The sequence below is a fragment of the Bos grunniens genome, chromosome 25 (genome assembly GCF_055505025.1).
Source record: "Bos grunniens cultivar Pamir isolate PY7600 chromosome 25, Bosgru_T2T1.0, whole genome shotgun sequence".
Lineage (NCBI taxonomy): Eukaryota > Metazoa > Chordata > Mammalia > Artiodactyla > Bovidae > Bos > Bos grunniens.
The window spans coordinates 16,252,169-16,268,381 of NC_141189.1; the positions used below are offsets into that span (position 1 = coordinate 16,252,169).

General features: G+C 55.9%; 3 protein-coding genes across 10 annotated transcripts; 2 read left to right on the forward strand and 1 right to left on the reverse strand.

Moving 5' to 3' along the window:
* The first annotated feature begins 1,079 nt into the window (after positions 1-1,079).
* On the forward strand, positions 1,080-12,085 carry TBC1D10B (TBC1 domain family member 10B). The gene is made up of 9 exons (XM_086374950.1): positions 1,080-2,314; positions 5,440-5,539; positions 5,810-5,917; positions 6,019-6,125; positions 9,340-9,454; positions 9,569-9,634; positions 9,854-10,043; positions 10,375-10,529; positions 10,618-12,085. The coding sequence occupies exons 1-9, from the start codon at positions 1,383-1,385 to the stop codon at positions 11,251-11,253; spliced, it is 2,409 nt and encodes an 802-aa protein (XP_086231076.1). The 5' UTR covers positions 1,080-1,382; the 3' UTR covers positions 11,254-12,085.
* On the reverse strand, positions 12,079-13,671 carry LOC147345144 (sesquipedalian-1-like). Of its 2 annotated transcripts, none has more exons than XM_086374969.1 (2): positions 13,504-13,671; positions 12,079-12,874 (listed from the first exon to the last, which is right to left on the reverse strand). In XM_086374969.1, the coding sequence occupies exon 2, from the start codon at positions 12,848-12,850 to the stop codon at positions 12,230-12,232; it is 621 nt and encodes a 206-aa protein (XP_086231095.1). In that variant the 5' UTR covers positions 12,851-12,874; positions 13,504-13,671; the 3' UTR covers positions 12,079-12,229. The 2 variants fall into 2 exon arrangements, with proteins under 2 accessions (XP_086231095.1, XP_086231096.1); XM_086374970.1 differs by having other exon boundaries at positions 13,146-13,671.
* CD2BP2 (CD2 cytoplasmic tail binding protein 2) lies at positions 12,611-16,213 on the forward strand. Of its 7 annotated transcripts, none has more exons than XM_086374961.1 (7): positions 12,611-12,749; positions 14,418-14,517; positions 14,749-14,887; positions 15,013-15,170; positions 15,253-15,688; positions 15,771-15,877; positions 15,965-16,213. In XM_086374961.1, exons 2-7 carry the CDS (start codon positions 14,443-14,445, stop codon positions 16,073-16,075), a joined length of 1,026 nt encoding a protein of 341 aa, XP_086231087.1. In that variant the 5' UTR covers positions 12,611-12,749; positions 14,418-14,442; the 3' UTR covers positions 16,076-16,213. The 7 variants fall into 7 exon arrangements, with proteins under 7 accessions (XP_086231087.1, XP_086231088.1, XP_086231092.1 ...); XM_086374962.1 differs by lacking the exon at positions 12,611-12,749 and adding an exon at positions 12,870-13,409; XM_086374966.1 differs by lacking the exon at positions 12,611-12,749 and adding an exon at positions 13,309-13,409 and having other exon boundaries at positions 15,774-15,877.

Below are 16,213 nucleotides of genomic sequence, written 5' to 3' on the forward strand. Positions count from 1 at the left end.
GAGGAACTGGAGCCTGGATTCTGGGAGGAGCTCAGATAGATGGATCTGAGGACAGGGACCTAGGGGTTGGGATACCCGCAGGAAATGGTGGATCCAGAAGGATGAGTCACTTACAGGATTTGGGGGCTCTTGTTATAGTCACCTGGGGTTTGTAGCGGACTGGGATAAGAATTAGAGACAGAGTGAAGGGCAAGAGTACTTGATCAGAGAGCACCTAATCAAGTGCCCCGTGGTGGGTTTGGGAGCTGAAAGGAGAACTGGCCCAAGAGAGGACTCAGGCAGGACAGCGTGGCGCTTATTGGCTAAGGGTTTCACCAATGCCCCCGAACCCCGCCCCTCTCCGCGCTGTCCCCAACTGTCACCCCCTCCCGCGCTTGTCTCCGGTTGTCACCGACATCCCTGGCTTGGCACCGCCTGCTGGTAGCACCCCTTTCCTTTGGATGTTGCCATTGGCTGAGACAGCTGTCTCTCTTCCTCCCTTATTGCTAAAGTGAGAGGATGCATTCATTGGCTGATGAGGCAAATTAATCGCAAATTTGGCCCGCCCCTCGCAGCTGTCATTCCTTCCAGACCTTCTTGGAAGACCCAAAGAATCCCTCAGCTGCTATTGACTGCGGATGCTGTCTGTCGTCGCCCAAATAGCTATCTCTGTCTGTCAACCTGACCTCCGCCCACTTCCCTTTTCATTGGCTCCCTTTTAACCATTCTTTTTTAGGTAGGCCCGCCTCTTCTCGCACAGCACCCGCCTCCTTCCACGGTCTGTCACTCTTCAGTCATCTTTATTGGCCAGGAGGTTCGGCTTTCCGCTTTTCTATTAGTTAATCCCTTCGTCCCGCCTCCTCTAGGTTTCACCCGCCCTCTCATTGGTTTTATAACCCTCCGCCTTCTCTGTTTCCTCTTCCCAAATTACCCACCCCCTTCCCACCTCCAGCCCCACCCACCCTCCCAACGATTGGCAGAAACCCAGTTCCCTCTCTCCTATTATTCGTCCAAGACCTCTGACGAGGCGGGAGAAAAAAGGAGCGCGATGGGACTGCCCGTGCGCAGGCGTAAAGCGCCGAGACGCAGGCCCCTTGGCCGGCACCGGGGCGTGTGCGCAGGCGCGAGGTCGGCCGCTTGCCCGAAGCGGGAGGGAGGGGGCGGCGGCGAGAGTGCGAGAGGGAGGTAGAGGGCGCGAGCGAGACCCCGGCGCCTGGCGACCCGGGACCCTTTCCCCGGCTCCGCGCGCTGGGCAGCCGCCCGCGCGCCGCCCTCGACCCCGGCGCGCGCCGGGCCGCGCCCTTCGCCTTCTCCCCTTCCTCGGCGGGCGGCGCGGAGCGGCCTGAGGGGCGGCGCCTTTTGCGGCCGCCGCTGCGGGGGGATGTGAGGGGCGGCCCGCGGACATGGAGACGGGCCCGGCGCCCCTGGTGGCCCCGCCGCGCCGTCATGGCGCCCCCGCGGCCCCTTCGCCGCCGCCCCGCGGCTCTCGGGCCGGGCCCGTCCTGGTGGTGGCTCCGGGGCCGCCAGTGACCACGGCCACTTCGGCCCCGGTCACCCTGGTGGCCCCCGGGGAGGCGCGGCCCGCATGGGTACCGGGTCTGACCCAGACCTCAGACTCGGTCCCCGGCCCGACGGTCACAGCCAGCACGGAGGTGGGACTGACTCTGGAGGCCTCACCCGATGCCCCCAGGGCGCAGGTCTCCGGCCCGGAGCCCTTGGTGCCCGAGGCTGTGGCTGGAGCCGAGATGTCCGTGCCTCAGGCCCCAGGGGCAGACCCTCCGAAGACGGAGGAGGCTATAACCTCACCCGATCCTGGACCCGGGACCCTCACCAGGACCCCTTCAAGAACGGCTCCTGGGGCCCTGACAGCCAAACCCCCTCTCGCCCCCAAGCCGGGAACCACAGTGGCCTCAGGTGTGACTGCACGGATTGCAGCTGTGACAGCAGAACAGGTGACAAGTGGACATGGAGCTGCGGCAGCAACATCAGCATCAACCGGAGAGGCTCCCGAGGACCCTTCAGGGCCTGGCACAGGCCCTCCAGGGACATGTGAGGCCCAGGTAGCTGTCGTGACGGTGACCCCAGCTCCGGAGCCCGCTGAAAACTCTCAGGACCTAGGCTCCATGTCCAGCCTGGGACCTGGCATCTCTGGGCCTCGAGGGCAGGCCCCAGACACCCTGAGCTACTTGGACTCCGTGAGCCTCATGTCTGGGACCCTGGAGTCCTTGGCGGATGATGTGAGCTCCATGGGCTCAGACTCTGAGATAAACGGTCTGGCTCTGCGCAAGACGGACAAGTACGGCTTCCTTGGGGGCAGCCAGTATTCAGGCAGCCTGTGAGTACCCAGTGGGCCTGTTTCAAGGAAGCAGAGGTGGGGCGGGATGGGGAGGAAAGGATACACCTTGCCTACACTGTCTCAGCGCATCCTCCTCTGAGGATCCAGGGAGTGACCAGTGGGAGTGGGATGCTTAAGGATCCTATCCTGCCTAGAGCATCCTGAGGTTTTCTGTGGCACCAGCCTGTTAAGGTTTCAGACCAGGTGTCAGGAGTTCTGGGTTTGAGTCTAAGCCTTGCCTTTGGTGGTGTGTTGCATGCCCTCGAGTGAGTGCCTTCTCCATTGGAGTTAGGGCCTCACTTGCCTCCTCTATGAAGTGAAAGGTAGAATGAGATGATACTCCGGTTGTCACAGCTCCTTGATGGGAGTCTCCAGCTACAGGCCGGATAGTCTGGAGGTTTGACCAGACCGGGGTTCTGATAGAGATTGTTGGTCCCTTAGGGGCAAAGTCTGGAGGGATGCAAGCACCTGTCCCCGGTAGCCCTAGGTCTGATGGGGTGATGAGTTGGGGAAGTGTGATGGAAGAGAGACCTGAAGGCAGGGCATCTCTGTGAAACAGAAGAGCAGGCTTGTGTTTTCACTGAAGGAAAGGGGGTGGGGAGGCCTCTTCCCCATTTCCTCATCTCCCTAGCCGGGCTTACTCTTTCCTAGTTCCCTCCAGGCGCCTGAGTCACTCCTAAGGTGGGGGTGTAATTACTTCTGACTTCTTCCTTTCCTCTCTTTGGATGCTGCCCATTGGTCCTGTACCCCTTTAACCTGCTGGTCAGTTCAGTGTACAGCTTTGCCAGAGAACCCCGGTGCCAGGCCCTGTGCTGGGTACTAAGGATCAAATAGGCATTTCAAGGTGCTCATCATCTAGAGGGAGAGACAAATACTTAAACCGTTGGTTTCGACATCATATGTTAGGTGTAGCCTGGAGATCATCACGGGGTTTTGTGAGCACCTAGGGGAGGGAATCTTGTGCCCAGGCTGGGAATTCAGCCAGACTGATCTGAATTGTGGAGAACGAGGAGGATTTAGTCATGGCTGTATGTGTTGGGGTCAGTTGGGGGAAGCCCTGTGGGAGGGTATTCTAAAGAATGCAGGGTGTATAATCCAACAACAACAACAAAATTTCAGAAAATCTTCGAACATCAACATTCACGGTCCTGTGCGGGGAAGGCTGGTGCTTTCCCATGCATGACGGAGACATTGTTGTACCTAATTCACAGATGAAGAAACAGGATTAGAGCAATCGAGTGAATTGCCCCATTCAAATCATTTGGATCCGCGTGACCTATGGTGCTCTCCTCCGAGCTATCCTGCCCTAAGGAACTTGGATTGAATTGGATTTTAGTGAGCCCCTCTTGTGTACCGGGCACTGTGCTGGGTGCTAACTCTCAGCTTTGTGATTTTGTCCTTCTAAAATCCATCTTCACGCTGGCAGAATCTACTTCTGAGGTCAGGCTGACCGTGGGGCACGTTATCTTACAAGCTTTTGGCGGCTCCCCACTGTCCACAGGATAAAGTTTAAGCTTTAGCCTGGACACAGGTTCCTCATTATCAGCCCTGACAGCCTCTCTGGTCCTCTTCCCCACCACTTTTCACCATGTGCTGTGGGCTGTGTCCTGTTGAAGTGATTGTGGTCTTTCTCCCTGCATACTCAGGCTGTATCATCAGCCAGGAATGCCCTTCTCCTGGTCTTTTCCTGCCATCTTTTACTCAGTTCTTCATGGCTTCCCTCTGATGTCCTTTCCTCCAGGAAACCTCTGATATCTGTTGCCCCTACTTCAGTTAGCTGCCTCTTCAGTGCATCTTTGTCATTGCGTTTCCCTCATCACATTGCAGTCATCCCTCTGCTAGCTTCTGACATTTCGAGGGCCGGAAAGGGATCTTACTCCTCCTGGCCTTTAGTAGAGTTTGGCCTTTAGACTTTTAAGATAGAGATTAATGAGAAATCACCTTTCAGTTTAAGGAGCTTCTGGGACAAAAGAAACTAACATTAAACCTTCCATTTAACAGTCCTTTATATACAGTTTCTCAGTAGTCCTCTTCTAACTTGGTGATGTAGGCAGTGGCATCCCTTTTAACAGATAAGGAAGAGACTTGATTCTCACTTACTAAGACTCCCCAGTTTCCAAGGGACAAGTGGGATTTGAGCTCAGGTCTATCTGGGAACATGCATTTTCTTCCATTCCACTCACCTAGTGCTGGCTCCTCCAAGTAACTGTTTTAAGACTGATGCGGTATTTTGAGTGTGAGTGAAGCTTTGCTAGAACAGTGAGCAGGCAGTGCAAGGAGAGCTTCATTTGCTTGGTAATCTGGGGTGATTCCAAGGAGGAGGAGGTAGAGGAAATTGCAGATGGTTCAAGGGATCTCAAGAGTCTGGTAGAAGGAAACTCAGTGGCTTCTAAGGAGACAGATATTTGTTCTGTGTTTAATTTTGTGGATAATAATTGCTGTTTACTCACTGAGGCCGTGCTAGGTGATACTGTTTTTTCCTCCATCTTACAAATGAGGAAACTGGGGCTTAGAGAATGACTTGCCCAAGGCCACACAGTGAGTAAGTGGTGAAGATCTAATGCAAAATATGTGAAGTGAAAGTGAAAGTGTTAGCTGCTAAGTTGTGTCTGACTCTTTGCGACCCCATGGACTGTAGCCTGCCAGGCTCCTTTGTCCATGGAATTCTCCAGACAAGAATACTGGAGTGGGTAGCCATTCCCCTCTCCAGGGGGGATCTTCCCAACCCAGGGATCGAACCTGTGTCTCCTGCGTTGCAGGCAGGTTCTTTACCACCTAAGCCACCCAGGAAGCCCCAGTACAAAGTATACTTTATATATATCCTGTACTCTCTCCCCAACTTTTATGTGTCAGAAGTGGGATTTGAACACAGCCTCTGTACAGAGGTCCAACATGAGAATGTGATCTCTGTTCGGAGATTCCGTCCAAAAGGAATTTCTTTCAGTGTGGTGAATTAGGGCCTTGAAGGGCCCAGTGACCAGACATCCTGATGTGTTGATAGCTCACAGAATGTGTTTGTGGTCTGGGCTCTCGTTGGAGATTGGGAGGTGGCTTGCCTCAGTTCCTCCAGCAATCAGGATTTATACTGCTGCTACTGACTTTTTTCCTACTCCCCATATCCTCAGAGAAAGCTCCATTCCTGTGGATGTGGCTCGGCAGCGGGAGCTCAAATGGCTGGAGATGTTCAGTCACTGGGATAAGTGGCTGTCACGGCGTTTCCAGAAGGTTTGAGAAGGCTGTGGTGGGCAGGGCCGTGGATGTGGTAGGGGTGGGGAGGACAGGGTGGGCCCATGGGCTCTGGGGAAGCCCAGGAACCTGATCTTACCTGCTCTCTGGACCATGTTGCGGGTAGGTGGTTCTTGGGCCTGGGGAAGGAGTAACTTTAAAAGATAGAAGGCCAGGTCAGGTGTCCCAGGGAGCCTGAGGGCTTCAGGGGAAGGCTTGGAGGCTGTGGCTATCCCTGAAGCTGTTCCCCTGCTGGCCACCCTGCCTTAGGTGAAGCTGCGTTGCCGGAAGGGGATCCCCTCCTCCCTCAGAGCCAAGGCCTGGCAATACCTGTCCAATAGCAAGGAACTCCTGGAGCAGAACCCGGGCAAGTTTGAGGTGCGCACAGCTCCAGGGTGTGGGGCTATGTGACACAGTCTGTGTGAGGGCCATCATCCATACCCCCAGAGTCTGAGGTAATCTCAGCTGTCCCACTGCAGGAGCTGGAACGAGCTCCTGGGGACCCTAAGTGGCTGGATGTGATCGAGAAGGACCTGCACCGCCAGTTCCCTTTCCACGAGATGTTTGCTGCTCGAGGCGGGCACGGGTAAGGCAACCTGATTGTGTGAGTCCGTGGTGGGTGGATGCAGGGCTGGGCTTAAAACAGTTCTTGCCTTCCAGGAATTCAGGAGTGGTCTTTCATGAGTTGAGTATTAAGACATACTGAAGGATGGGTCCAGGGAGGGAGACACTGACTTGGGGTGATGGGGGAGAGGTGTGGGGGTACTGGTGACGGGGAGGTGGGACACATCAAAGCCTCAATGGGGAGGTTGCATGTGAGTGAGGTTTTGAAGGATAGATAGAAGCAGAGCAAGGGGCAGGGTTTTTCCTGGCTCGGGGGTTATGTAAGCTCTGTCTGGGCAGTGGCATTGGATAGAGCTGCTGAAGCTGGCAAAGTAGTTAAGGGCCCTTAAATGCTGTGCCAGGGCCGTTCGATTTTTGTTCTGTTTGCCAGACTTCCTCAAGAAGTCTATGTATCGCTCCCTAGTAGTGTGCCAGATGTTTTTAGATGGTTCTCAGCTCCATGTGGGAGCACGTGGATAAACTTTAACAGTAAGTTCATCCTCTCAGCAAGTGCTTATCAAGCACCTGCTATCTTCTAGGTATTGTTTTAGTTACAGATGATAGCAGTGAATGAAAGATAAAAATTCCTGCCCTCTCCAGGCTTATTATATTTCAGTAGGGATAGACAACAAAGAATGAAAATATGTTGTATGTACAATGGTGATAAATAGAAGAGTTTAAAGCAAGAAAGGCCAATAGAGAACGTGAGTGGATATGGGGTTACAAGTGACCTGATCTGACTTGTGTTTTAAAAGAATCATTCTGGGACTTCCCAGGTGGTCCAGTGGCTAAGACTCATGCTTCCACTGCCGGGGGCATGGGTTTGATTCCTGGGATTCCTGGTTGGGAACTAAGATCCCACATACTGTGCAACTCTGCCAAAAAAAACCCCTAGGATTGTTCTGGCTGCTGTGGTGAGAATAGACGATTGGAGACAAGGGCAGAAACAGAGACCAGGTTGACTGTTGCCATAATCCCAGACAGAGGCAATGGTAGATAGACCAGGGTGGTAGCAGTGGAACTGTGGGGAGGAGGGGTTGAACTCTGAATATATTTTCAAGGTAGAACCAAAAGGATTTGCCAGTGGATTAGATGTGGAGTGGTGTGTGAGAGAGAGAGTAGAAGAGAGAGTAGATAAGGAAGACTCTTAAGGTTCTTGGTCTTAGAAACTAGAATGAATGTAGTTACAATATATTGATATGGGTAGATGGGGAAAAGTAACCTTGAGGGGTATATCAGGAACTCATTTTGTGAATGTGAAGTTTGAAATACTCACTGGACATCCAGGTGAGATGCCAGGTAAGCTGGATATACAATATACACAACATCCAGGGAGAGGTTTTTTTTTGGTCATGCTATTTGTCATGTAGAATCTTAGTTCCCCAACCAGGAATCAAAGCTGTGCCCCCTGCACTAGGAGTGTGGAGTCTTAACCACTGGACCACCAGAGAAGTCTGGGAGAGATTTAAACTGGAGATAAATTGGAAGTTGAGAGATGTCTGCCTCTAGATGGGACCAGATCTCACCCGTGGGACTATATGAGGTCATCAAAGCAGGAAGTGTAGGTATGAAAGGAAGGTGTTCAGAGACTGAGCCTACAGTGCTAATGTTTCAAGAATAGGAAGATGGGAAAGGACCTGTAAAGGAGACTGGAAAAAGCTAGGAAAACCAGGAGAGTGTTTCCTGGAAGGAAAGTGAAGAGAAGTTTCAGGATCAGCTCTTTGAAGTGCTGCTGATGGATCGACTCAAGTCAAATCTGTAAACTGACCTCCGGATTTAGCAATGTGGAGGTCATTGGTGACCTTGATAAAAGCGGTTTTGTGTGGAGCAAGGACTAAAGTCCAACTGGAGGATGGGAGGAAAGAAACTGAGGATAGCAAGTCTGTACTCTGGGTGGGTTTGCCTGAACAGGCAGGAAAGAAATGGTGTGATATTCAGAGGAGAAAGTTGGATAGATAGATTTTTTTATTTTTTATAAGCTGACATGTTGGTATGCTGCCAGCATCTGTAGTTAGAGAAAAATGGATGATACACAAGTGATCGGAAGGTTGCTGGAAGGATGGCCTATGTAGGCAAGAGGGGATGGGACCCAGTGGAAAGGCTGTGGTTGGTCAGATTCACAAATAGTTCACTCATAGCAGCGGGAGGAGGCAGAGGCACAGAATCAGGCAGATGGGTCAAAGTAGCGTGAGAGCTTGTGGAAGTTACATATTTAATACATATTAGGTGAAATAACTAGTATATCAAACCTGTCATTTCATGGATGTTATTACAAAGTAGAGAAAAAATAACAGTGGGGCAGGGTGCAGATAAAGCACAAATGAAGGTCACACTTCAGTGACTGAATTTTGAGAAACACTGTTGTAAGCTGTGGTCAGGAGTGTGTGACTGGAGGCAGGGAGAGGATCTGGGAGGTTATGAACATTTCCCTAGTTAAGAGATGAAGGGCTGCTGCTCAGTAACTGTGGAGGTGGAAAGAAGGCCTAGACACGAGTGAAATCCAGAATGTAGTGTTGATGGATGTGACGACCAGCCGTGGGGAGGGGTGGCGGGCCCTCTGCTGTCTAATGGGGAGCTGAGGGGTTGGAGTTCCCTCATACCATGGAGGGAGCCATGGAGCACCCTCAAGCAAAAGGGACAGATCTGGGGCAGAGTGTATTCTTCTGGATGCAGAGATAAGAGGAAAATCTGAGGCCCAGCTGGCTTCCCAGGACTCCATGAGAACCAAGGCCCTGGCCTGGGGGGAAACTGATGAAATCCAGTCAGACAGATACGGCGGGCCCTGCCCTGGGAGAGTGCCTGCCGGGAGGTTAAAGCACGCAGACAGTGCCAGAGGAGGGCCGATGCCGCGGTTGTCGAGAGCTTCCTGGAGAAGGTGACCTTGAGGGTTTACGGATGGTGGCAGATGGAGAGAGAGCAGAGCCTGCGTGGGGAATGGGCAGGGAGCACGTGGGTGTGCAGCAAGGGTAGAAGGCTGGAACCTGGGAGAAAGCCTCCGTGATGATCTGAGACTTTGGCTTAAGCTCAGGAGGCAGGATCAGGAAGGTAGCTAGATCAGGTGTGTGGTGGTAAAGCTCCGGGGTTGATCCTGCACAAGCTCTGGGGGAGTCTGGGGTGGGGTTGGTGGGGGGTTGGTTTGGGGACAGGGAGCTCCCAACTGCTGTGATTGCCCCTATGGTCTTTCCCTATGCCCACAGGCAGCAGGACCTGTATCGAATCCTGAAGGCCTACACGATCTACCGGCCTGACGAGGGCTACTGCCAGGCCCAGGCCCCCGTGGCCGCGGTGTTGCTCATGCACATGCCTGCCGAGGTCAGCAGACGCCAGACCTGGTCGGGGAGGGGCCGGGTCTGCAGGGGTGACGGGGGAGCTCCCTGCCCCGTTCCTCTGGCCCCACCCCTCCCTCCTTGTTCTTGTCCTTCTCAGCAAGCCTTCTGGTGCCTGGTGCAGATCTGCGACAAGTACCTCCCTGGTTACTACAGCGCAGGGCTGGTGAGTGTGTGGAGGCTGGTGCGCCTGGGGCTACGGTTTGTCCCTAGGACTGCGGCGCGGGCTGGGCCTGCCTCACCCGGTGCCCTTCTGGCTGGCTGTTCTGGGCCCTCTGCAGAGCTGAGCATCCCGCCTCATGGGTGGGATCCAACTGCCAGCACCAGTCCCACCCCAGGGGGCCCACACCCAGGGGCCTCTTCTCATGGCTCATCCCATCTCCAGGAGGCCATTCAGCTGGACGGAGAGATCTTCTTCGCCCTGTTGCGCCGGGCCTCCCCACTGGCGCATCGGCACCTACGACGGCAGCGCATCGATCCCGTGCTCTACATGACAGAGTGGTTCATGTGCATCTTCGCCCGCACCCTGCCCTGGGCTTCAGTGCTCCGGGTCTGGGATATGTTCTTCTGTGAAGGTACTTCTGTAGCCACGCAGGCCAGGAGGGGGACTGGGGTTTCCATGGTGGCTGCCAGAGTGGGGCCTGCTGACGGAAGGCTGCTTCACTGAGATCCATCTTGGGGCTGGAGAAACTGAGACTTGATCTTACTGGCTCTGCCACCAGCCACAGCTTGCTTTACCTCCCAGGAACCTAAAACCCATGGCAGCTCATTTTCTCCTTGAGGCCTCCATTTCCTCATCTGTCGGGTCAGCAATACACAGGGATGGGGGCTGTGAGTACCGCGTGCACGGGCCAGGCTGAGACCCCTAGGCTGATCACCCATGGCCTCTTCTCTTTGGGCCTGCAGGCGTCAAGATCATCTTCCGGGTGGCCCTGGTGCTGCTGCGGCACACGCTGGGCTCGGTGGAAAAGCTGCGCTCCTGCCAAGGCATGTATGAGACCATGGAGCAGCTGCGGAACTTGCCCCAGCAGTGCATGCAGGAGGACTTCCTGGTGCATGAGGTAGGTCCTGGCCTTAGCGTACCTCACACCCGCTTCAGTAGATCCCCACCCCCCACCTCACCCTGGTACCCATGTCTTCTCCATCTAGGTGACCAACCTCCAAGTGACAGAAGCACTGATTGAGCGAGAGAACGCAGCCCAGCTCAAGAAGTGGCTGGAGACCCGGGGCGAGCTGCAGTATCGGCCCTCACGGAGATTACACGGTTCCCGAGCCATCCACGAGGAGCGCCGGCGGCAGCTGCCCCCCCTGGGCCCCTCCTCCAGCCTCCTCAGCCTCCCTGGCCTCAAGAGCCGGGGCTCCCGGGCAGGTGGAGGGGTCCCCTCCCCACCCCCTCCCGTCCGCAGGGCCAGCGCGGGGCCTGCCCCAGGGCCCGTGGTCACCGCCGAGGGACTGCGTCCATCCCTTCCTTCGCCTACTGGCAACAGCGCCCCTCTGGCCCCCAGCAGCAAGGAGGCCCGGAGGCAGGAGAAGGAGCGGCAAAAACAGGAAAAGGAACGCGAGAAGGAGCGGCAGAAACAGGAAAAAGAACGGGAGAAGCAGGAGAAGGAGCGGCAGAAGCAGGAGAAGGAGCAGCAGAAACAGGAGAAGGAGCGGCAGAAGCAGGAGAAGAAGGCCCAGGGCAGGAAGCTCTCGCTGCGTCGAAAGGCAGATGGACCGCCCGCCCCCCAGGACGGCGGGGACAGGTCCTCAGCATCAGAGGCCCGGCAGGATGCGTACTTCTGACCTCTGCCCTGGGGCTGGACTGCGTGGCCCCCTCTTTTCCCTCAGTCAAGAGCAGACCTAGCCTGGGGTGTTGCTCCCAGCCCACCCTTGGCAGGCTGTCCCTCTTTCTGAGGAAAGTGGCTTGTTCGCCGTCTCCGTGCCAGCCACTGATCCCCACGTGGCCAGGACAGTCAGAGAACGGGGGGAAGCAGTGGACACCTCACTTCCAGCTCGGCCCAACTGGGGTCCCTTCCCAGGTGCCACCCTCCTGATTGGCCTTTGGTCACCACAGGGGTGACTTGTGGCAGCGGGAGTCAGCAGTTTTCAGATTCTTACACTCCAGTCACTCCCCTTACCCGTGAAGTGAAGCTGGGTTCCTTTACCCCCTTCAGTCCTGCCTGTCTCCCCAGCTCCTGGCTGGGGGCCCAGGCCCTTCTTGCTCTCCTTCTGGACATCTCTGTGTTGTAATTATGTACAGAGGACCTGGTTGGCGCAGGGTGGGGGTGTTCACTCCTCCTTCTGTTCTCTGGTTCCCCCTCCCCAGTGTTCTTGCACTCTAGTTTATTTAAGGGGACACGCACTGGAACAGGAAATGTCTCCCACCTCCCACCACCACCCTCCTTGCTCTCCTTCCTCTTCACCCACCTTTCTCTGTATTCTCAGGCCTCCCCTGCTTTGTCTGACCAGGGCCCCTGCCTTTCACTTTGTCCCTTCCAGTCCTTACCCTTCCTGGGTAAGGGGTCTTCCCCTGAGCTCCAGGGGGTGGAACCCAATGTTTACATGTTCTTCTGTCTCTGCCCCAACCCTGTGCGGCGCTTTGAGGAACCAGAAAAGAACCTGCTGTTGTACCTGGGCCTGTCTTCTGCTTTGTTATTTGATGAGTGGGGTTAAGGACAAGGAGGGAGGGAGTGATGAGTTAGCAAGGATCTGGGTGTCTCTGGAAGCTGTTGACTGGTCTTGGCAGGTACCTTTGGGCCTTTAGTCTATTAGTCGCTCATCAACACAGTTGTTGAGTTCCTGCTTCACCTCCACCTGTTGGGGATCTGCTGCCTCCGTTGTCACTGGCCTCCTGAAACTGTCTATGGACAGCCTGCAGCATCCGGATCTCCTTTCCAAAGTGCTCGTGCAACTCCTGGAAGCTGAAAAGGGTCCTGGGGATGGCTAGGGAGCCACAGTCCTCTGGGGGTGAGCCGGGCTCTTGGCCAGCTGCCTGGCACAGCTCCCGGTACTGGGCCTCCAGGGGGCGTAGCAGCTCAGCCAGCCGCGTCCAGGTGGCTCCGGCCAACGCCCACAGCCAGGCTCTCAGCTCCTCCGGGTTTTCTGCTGCCAGCCTGTAGGCCCGCCCACCTTCTCCCCCTGGAGTCCGAATGGTAAAGGCATAGGGTTCTGTGGCTCCAAGGCGTGGCTCCACCTGGCAGTTCTCTAATAGGATGAGACCCAGGGGTGTGTGGTCAGCCTGGTGTTCCAGGTAGAAGAGGAGATTTCCTCGCAGGATGAACCAGCGGCGCTGATAACTGGTATTTCGGGCCCCCTTCTTTAGCAGGATGCCCTCCCGGTCTGGAGCCTGTGTTCTGTACCCACGGAAGAAACGGAGCACGGACTTTCGGTGCAGTTTCATGGTAGCCCACTGTGGGAAGAAACCCTAGGAGCAGAGAAAGGAGGAGTGGTTCATTTGGTTATCTGGGGTACCCCCGCACTGCCCTCCTCTGGCTCCAATAGGCTCTTTCTGGGCACTGTCTTGGTCTAGAGGGATTCAAACTCTGAGTTCTCAAGAGGGACCTCCCACCCACCTCCCAACCTCAGCTCTACCCCTTGAGCCAAATTACAAAACCTGGGCAGGACTGTAGGGCTGGGGTCCTATTTGGGGTGGGGTGGGGGGGCGGATATCCACTACAGTCCTTTCCCAGGCCTACCTGAGATGAGGGCACAAGGGACTTCAGGCCTCGGTACCGGGAACAGGTGCCACTGCCACCTCTCCTATTTTTGACTCTTCCCACCTCACAAACCAGGAACTTGCCCAGGGGCTAGGAGGCGGCTGATTTTAGACTTCCCCTGGGTCCTAAAAGGAGCTGGGTTCGGAAAGTGTCCCAGGAGCCTCCAGGAGAACCTCTGGGACAAGAACAAGGCAACACCTCGGACTAGCAAAGGACGGACAACTGGACGCCAAGAGCAGGAAGGCAGGATTTCTAATGAGATGATGAAGGGCGCAGAGCCAGCCGTGGGGAAAAGGAGACTCAACCCGGGAAAGAGAAAACTAGGGCAGGAACCCACCGGCCCTGCTGGGACTTTGTTCCTCCATCATGAACCTGGGCGCCCCTTTCTCCTCAGAGCCTCTACTGTTGTAGGAGGAAACCGAGCCCACTTCCGGCCATCCTCGTCCGATCAGGGTCTGGGCGTTCAAATGTCCCCTCTTGTCACCACAGTCGCCCCACACGGCTCGCGTCACTTCTGGGAGGGGGCGTCTCTCCCCACGCGGCGCGTACTTCCGCCCGCTCCTTCAGTTGTTGTTCTAACCCGAGTGAAGCCACTTCCGGCTTTCCCCGACGCCTTCGGCAGTTCTCTTCCGGGTGGTGGCGGGCGGGTGGCCCGGATGTAGCCCTGGTGAAAACCTCTCCTTTTCTTCCCCCGCCTTTCCTGGATCCTTAGGTGAGCGCGTGCCGGCGGGACTGCTGGTGTCCCCGTGGCCCTGCCGCCTTTCTAATTTGTACACAGCCCAAGACAGTTGGGAGTCACCCCGCGGAGTTGGGAGTTCGGCGCAGGGAGGAGCGGGGCTGCCAGGGCGCTAGGTCCTGGGTCCGCCGGGGCCCCTCGGGTTCTGAGGAAGCTGGGGGTGGTGGAGCGGGTGTTTGCCCGCGAAGCACATCGCGCCCAGCACTGCTGGGGCCTGGAATAAGGGTGGTCACGTGGGGGAGCCCGTCTCCTCTCGTCTAGGGTGGGGGTTGCCCGTAGGAGCTCCTCCGCCCGTCCGCTCTTGGGTCTCCGCTCCAGCGGCTCTTGTAGATGCTAAGCCAAGTCCCACGGGGTTTGTGGACTGCCAGCTCCCCTTTCGGCTCCTGATTCTGTACTCCCTCCCTTCCCAAAGTGGATCTAGTACCCGCCAAGTGAAAGATCTGTTGTGCAGGGGGCCCCCTCGCGGGGAGTTGCCTGCTCACCCAGTTCCCTTAATCTGCACCCTTTCTGCCTAGTTTGGAAAAGCCCTTCTGTCCAGTCATGCCAAAGAGGAAAGTGACCTTCCAAGGCGTGGGAGATGATGACGAGGATGAAATCAGTGTCCCCAAGAAAAAGGTGAGGGGGGCCAGACTCCTCTGTTCTGTGGCGGAATGAGGGGAGAAAAAAAATAAATTAGAAGCCAGAAGAGAGATTGGAGGGACAAAGAAAGGATGGGAAGGGCCAGCTTTTCCGTGTATTTCTGAGATACGGTTTTGCAAGATTTTCAGTTTGAGTGTAGATCCTAAGAGTATTTGGGGTCATAGCCAGTAACATGCTTCTTTCTTAACTTCTGTCTCCTGCCCACAGTTGGTGGACCCTGTAGCTGGGGTAGGGGGTCCCGGGAGCCGCTTCAAAGGCAAACACTCTTTGGACAGCGATGAGGAGGAGGAGGAGGAGGAGGAAGGGTCCAGCAAATATGACATCTTGGCCTCAGAGGATGTGGAAGGTGAGCTGTACCAAGAATTGACTTTTTGCTGGGGGAACAAACAGGGACCTCTGGGGTCGTGGAGGACGGGAGGCTCCTGTCTCTTGCACGCCTAGCATGGGATTCTTGTGTCTGTCTGGGTGCAGGTCAGGAAGCAGCCACACTCCCCAGTGAGGGAGGTGTGCGGATCACACCCTTCAACTTGCAGGAAGAGATGGAGGAAGGCCACTTTGATGCAGACGGCAACTATTTCCTGAACCGGGATGCTCAAATCCGAGACAGCTGGCTGGATAACATTGACTGGGTGAGGCCCGGAGATTAGCATCTGGGCCTGGGCTTTGCTGGCAGTTTGTCAGAAATAAAACCTTCGTGTTTTCCCATTGCAGGTAAAGATCAGGGAGCGGCCACCTGATCAGCGGCCACCGTCAGACTCAGAGGAGGAGGACAGCCTGGGCCAGACACCAATGAGCACCCAAGCCCTCTTGGAGGGCCTTCTGGAACTGATGTTGCCAAGAGAGACAGTGGCTGGGGCACTGAGGCGTCTGGGAGCCCGAGGGGGAGGGAAAGAAGGCAGCAAGGGGCCCGGGCGGCCCAGTTCCCCTCAGCGCCTTGACCGGCTCTCCGGGTTGGCCGACCAGATGGTGGCCCAGGGCAACCTGGGAGTGTATCAGGAGACAAGGGAACGGTTGGCCATGCGACTGAAGGGGTTGGCGTGCCAGACCCAGGGACCCCGTGACCCCACACCGCCCCCCTCCCTGGACATGTTTGCTGAGGAAGTGGCGGAAGGGGAGCTGCAGACCCCAACCCCTGCCCAGAGGGAAGGTAAGATTGAAGGGCAGAGGAGGGGGGTTGTGGACAGGGGGCAGGCCACTGGAGGCCCAAATGACTTGGCCTGTTATTTTAGAAGTAGAGTCACCCGGAGATGGTCTGGCGGATGTGATGTGGGAGTATAAGTGGGAGAACACAGGGGATGCTGAGCTGTACGGGCCCTTCACCAGCACCCAGATGCAGGTAAGCTCCTCTCTACTTTGCTGTGCCTCTTCTCTCCCTCCCCCCACCCCATCAGTCCTCTCCCACCTCTGCCCTCTCTTCCTGCAGACCTGGGTGAACGAAGGCTACTTCCCAGATGGCGTTTATTGCCGGAAGCTGGACCCCCCGGGTGGCCAGTTCTACAACTCCAAACGGATTGACTTTGACCTCTACACCTGAGCCTCCTGAGGGCCCAGTTTGGTGGTCCCTTCTTTGCTGGACTCTGTGGAGGAGGCCCCAGCTGCCTCAGGCAGTGAAGATGTTGGGGGCCACTTTTCAGTCAACTTCCTTTTCCCAATAAAAGCCTTTAGTTGTGTA

Excerpts from the sequence above, each read along its gene's own strand:
- TBC1D10B (XM_086374950.1), top strand. The coding sequence starts at position 1,383 with ATGGAGACGGGCCCGGCGCCCCTGGTGGCCCCGCCGCGCCGTCATGGC. Across the intron at positions 6,126-9,339 it reads GCTGCTCGAGGCGGGCACGG|GCAGCAGGACCTGTATCGAA; the intron begins GTAAGGCAACCT and ends CTATGCCCACAG. Across the intron at positions 10,044-10,374 it reads GGATATGTTCTTCTGTGAAG|GCGTCAAGATCATCTTCCGG; the intron begins GTACTTCTGTAG and ends TTGGGCCTGCAG.
- CD2BP2 (XM_086374961.1), top strand. The coding sequence starts at position 14,443 with ATGCCAAAGAGGAAAGTGACCTTCCAAGGCGTGGGAGATGATGACGAG. Across the intron at positions 14,888-15,012 it reads GGCCTCAGAGGATGTGGAAG|GTCAGGAAGCAGCCACACTC; the intron begins GTGAGCTGTACC and ends GTCTGGGTGCAG. Across the intron at positions 15,171-15,252 it reads GGCTGGATAACATTGACTGG|GTAAAGATCAGGGAGCGGCC; the intron begins GTGAGGCCCGGA and ends TTCCCATTGCAG.
- LOC147345144 (XM_086374969.1), bottom strand. The coding sequence starts at position 12,850 with ATGAAACTGCACCGAAAGTCCGTGCTCCGTTTCTTCCGTGGGTACAGA.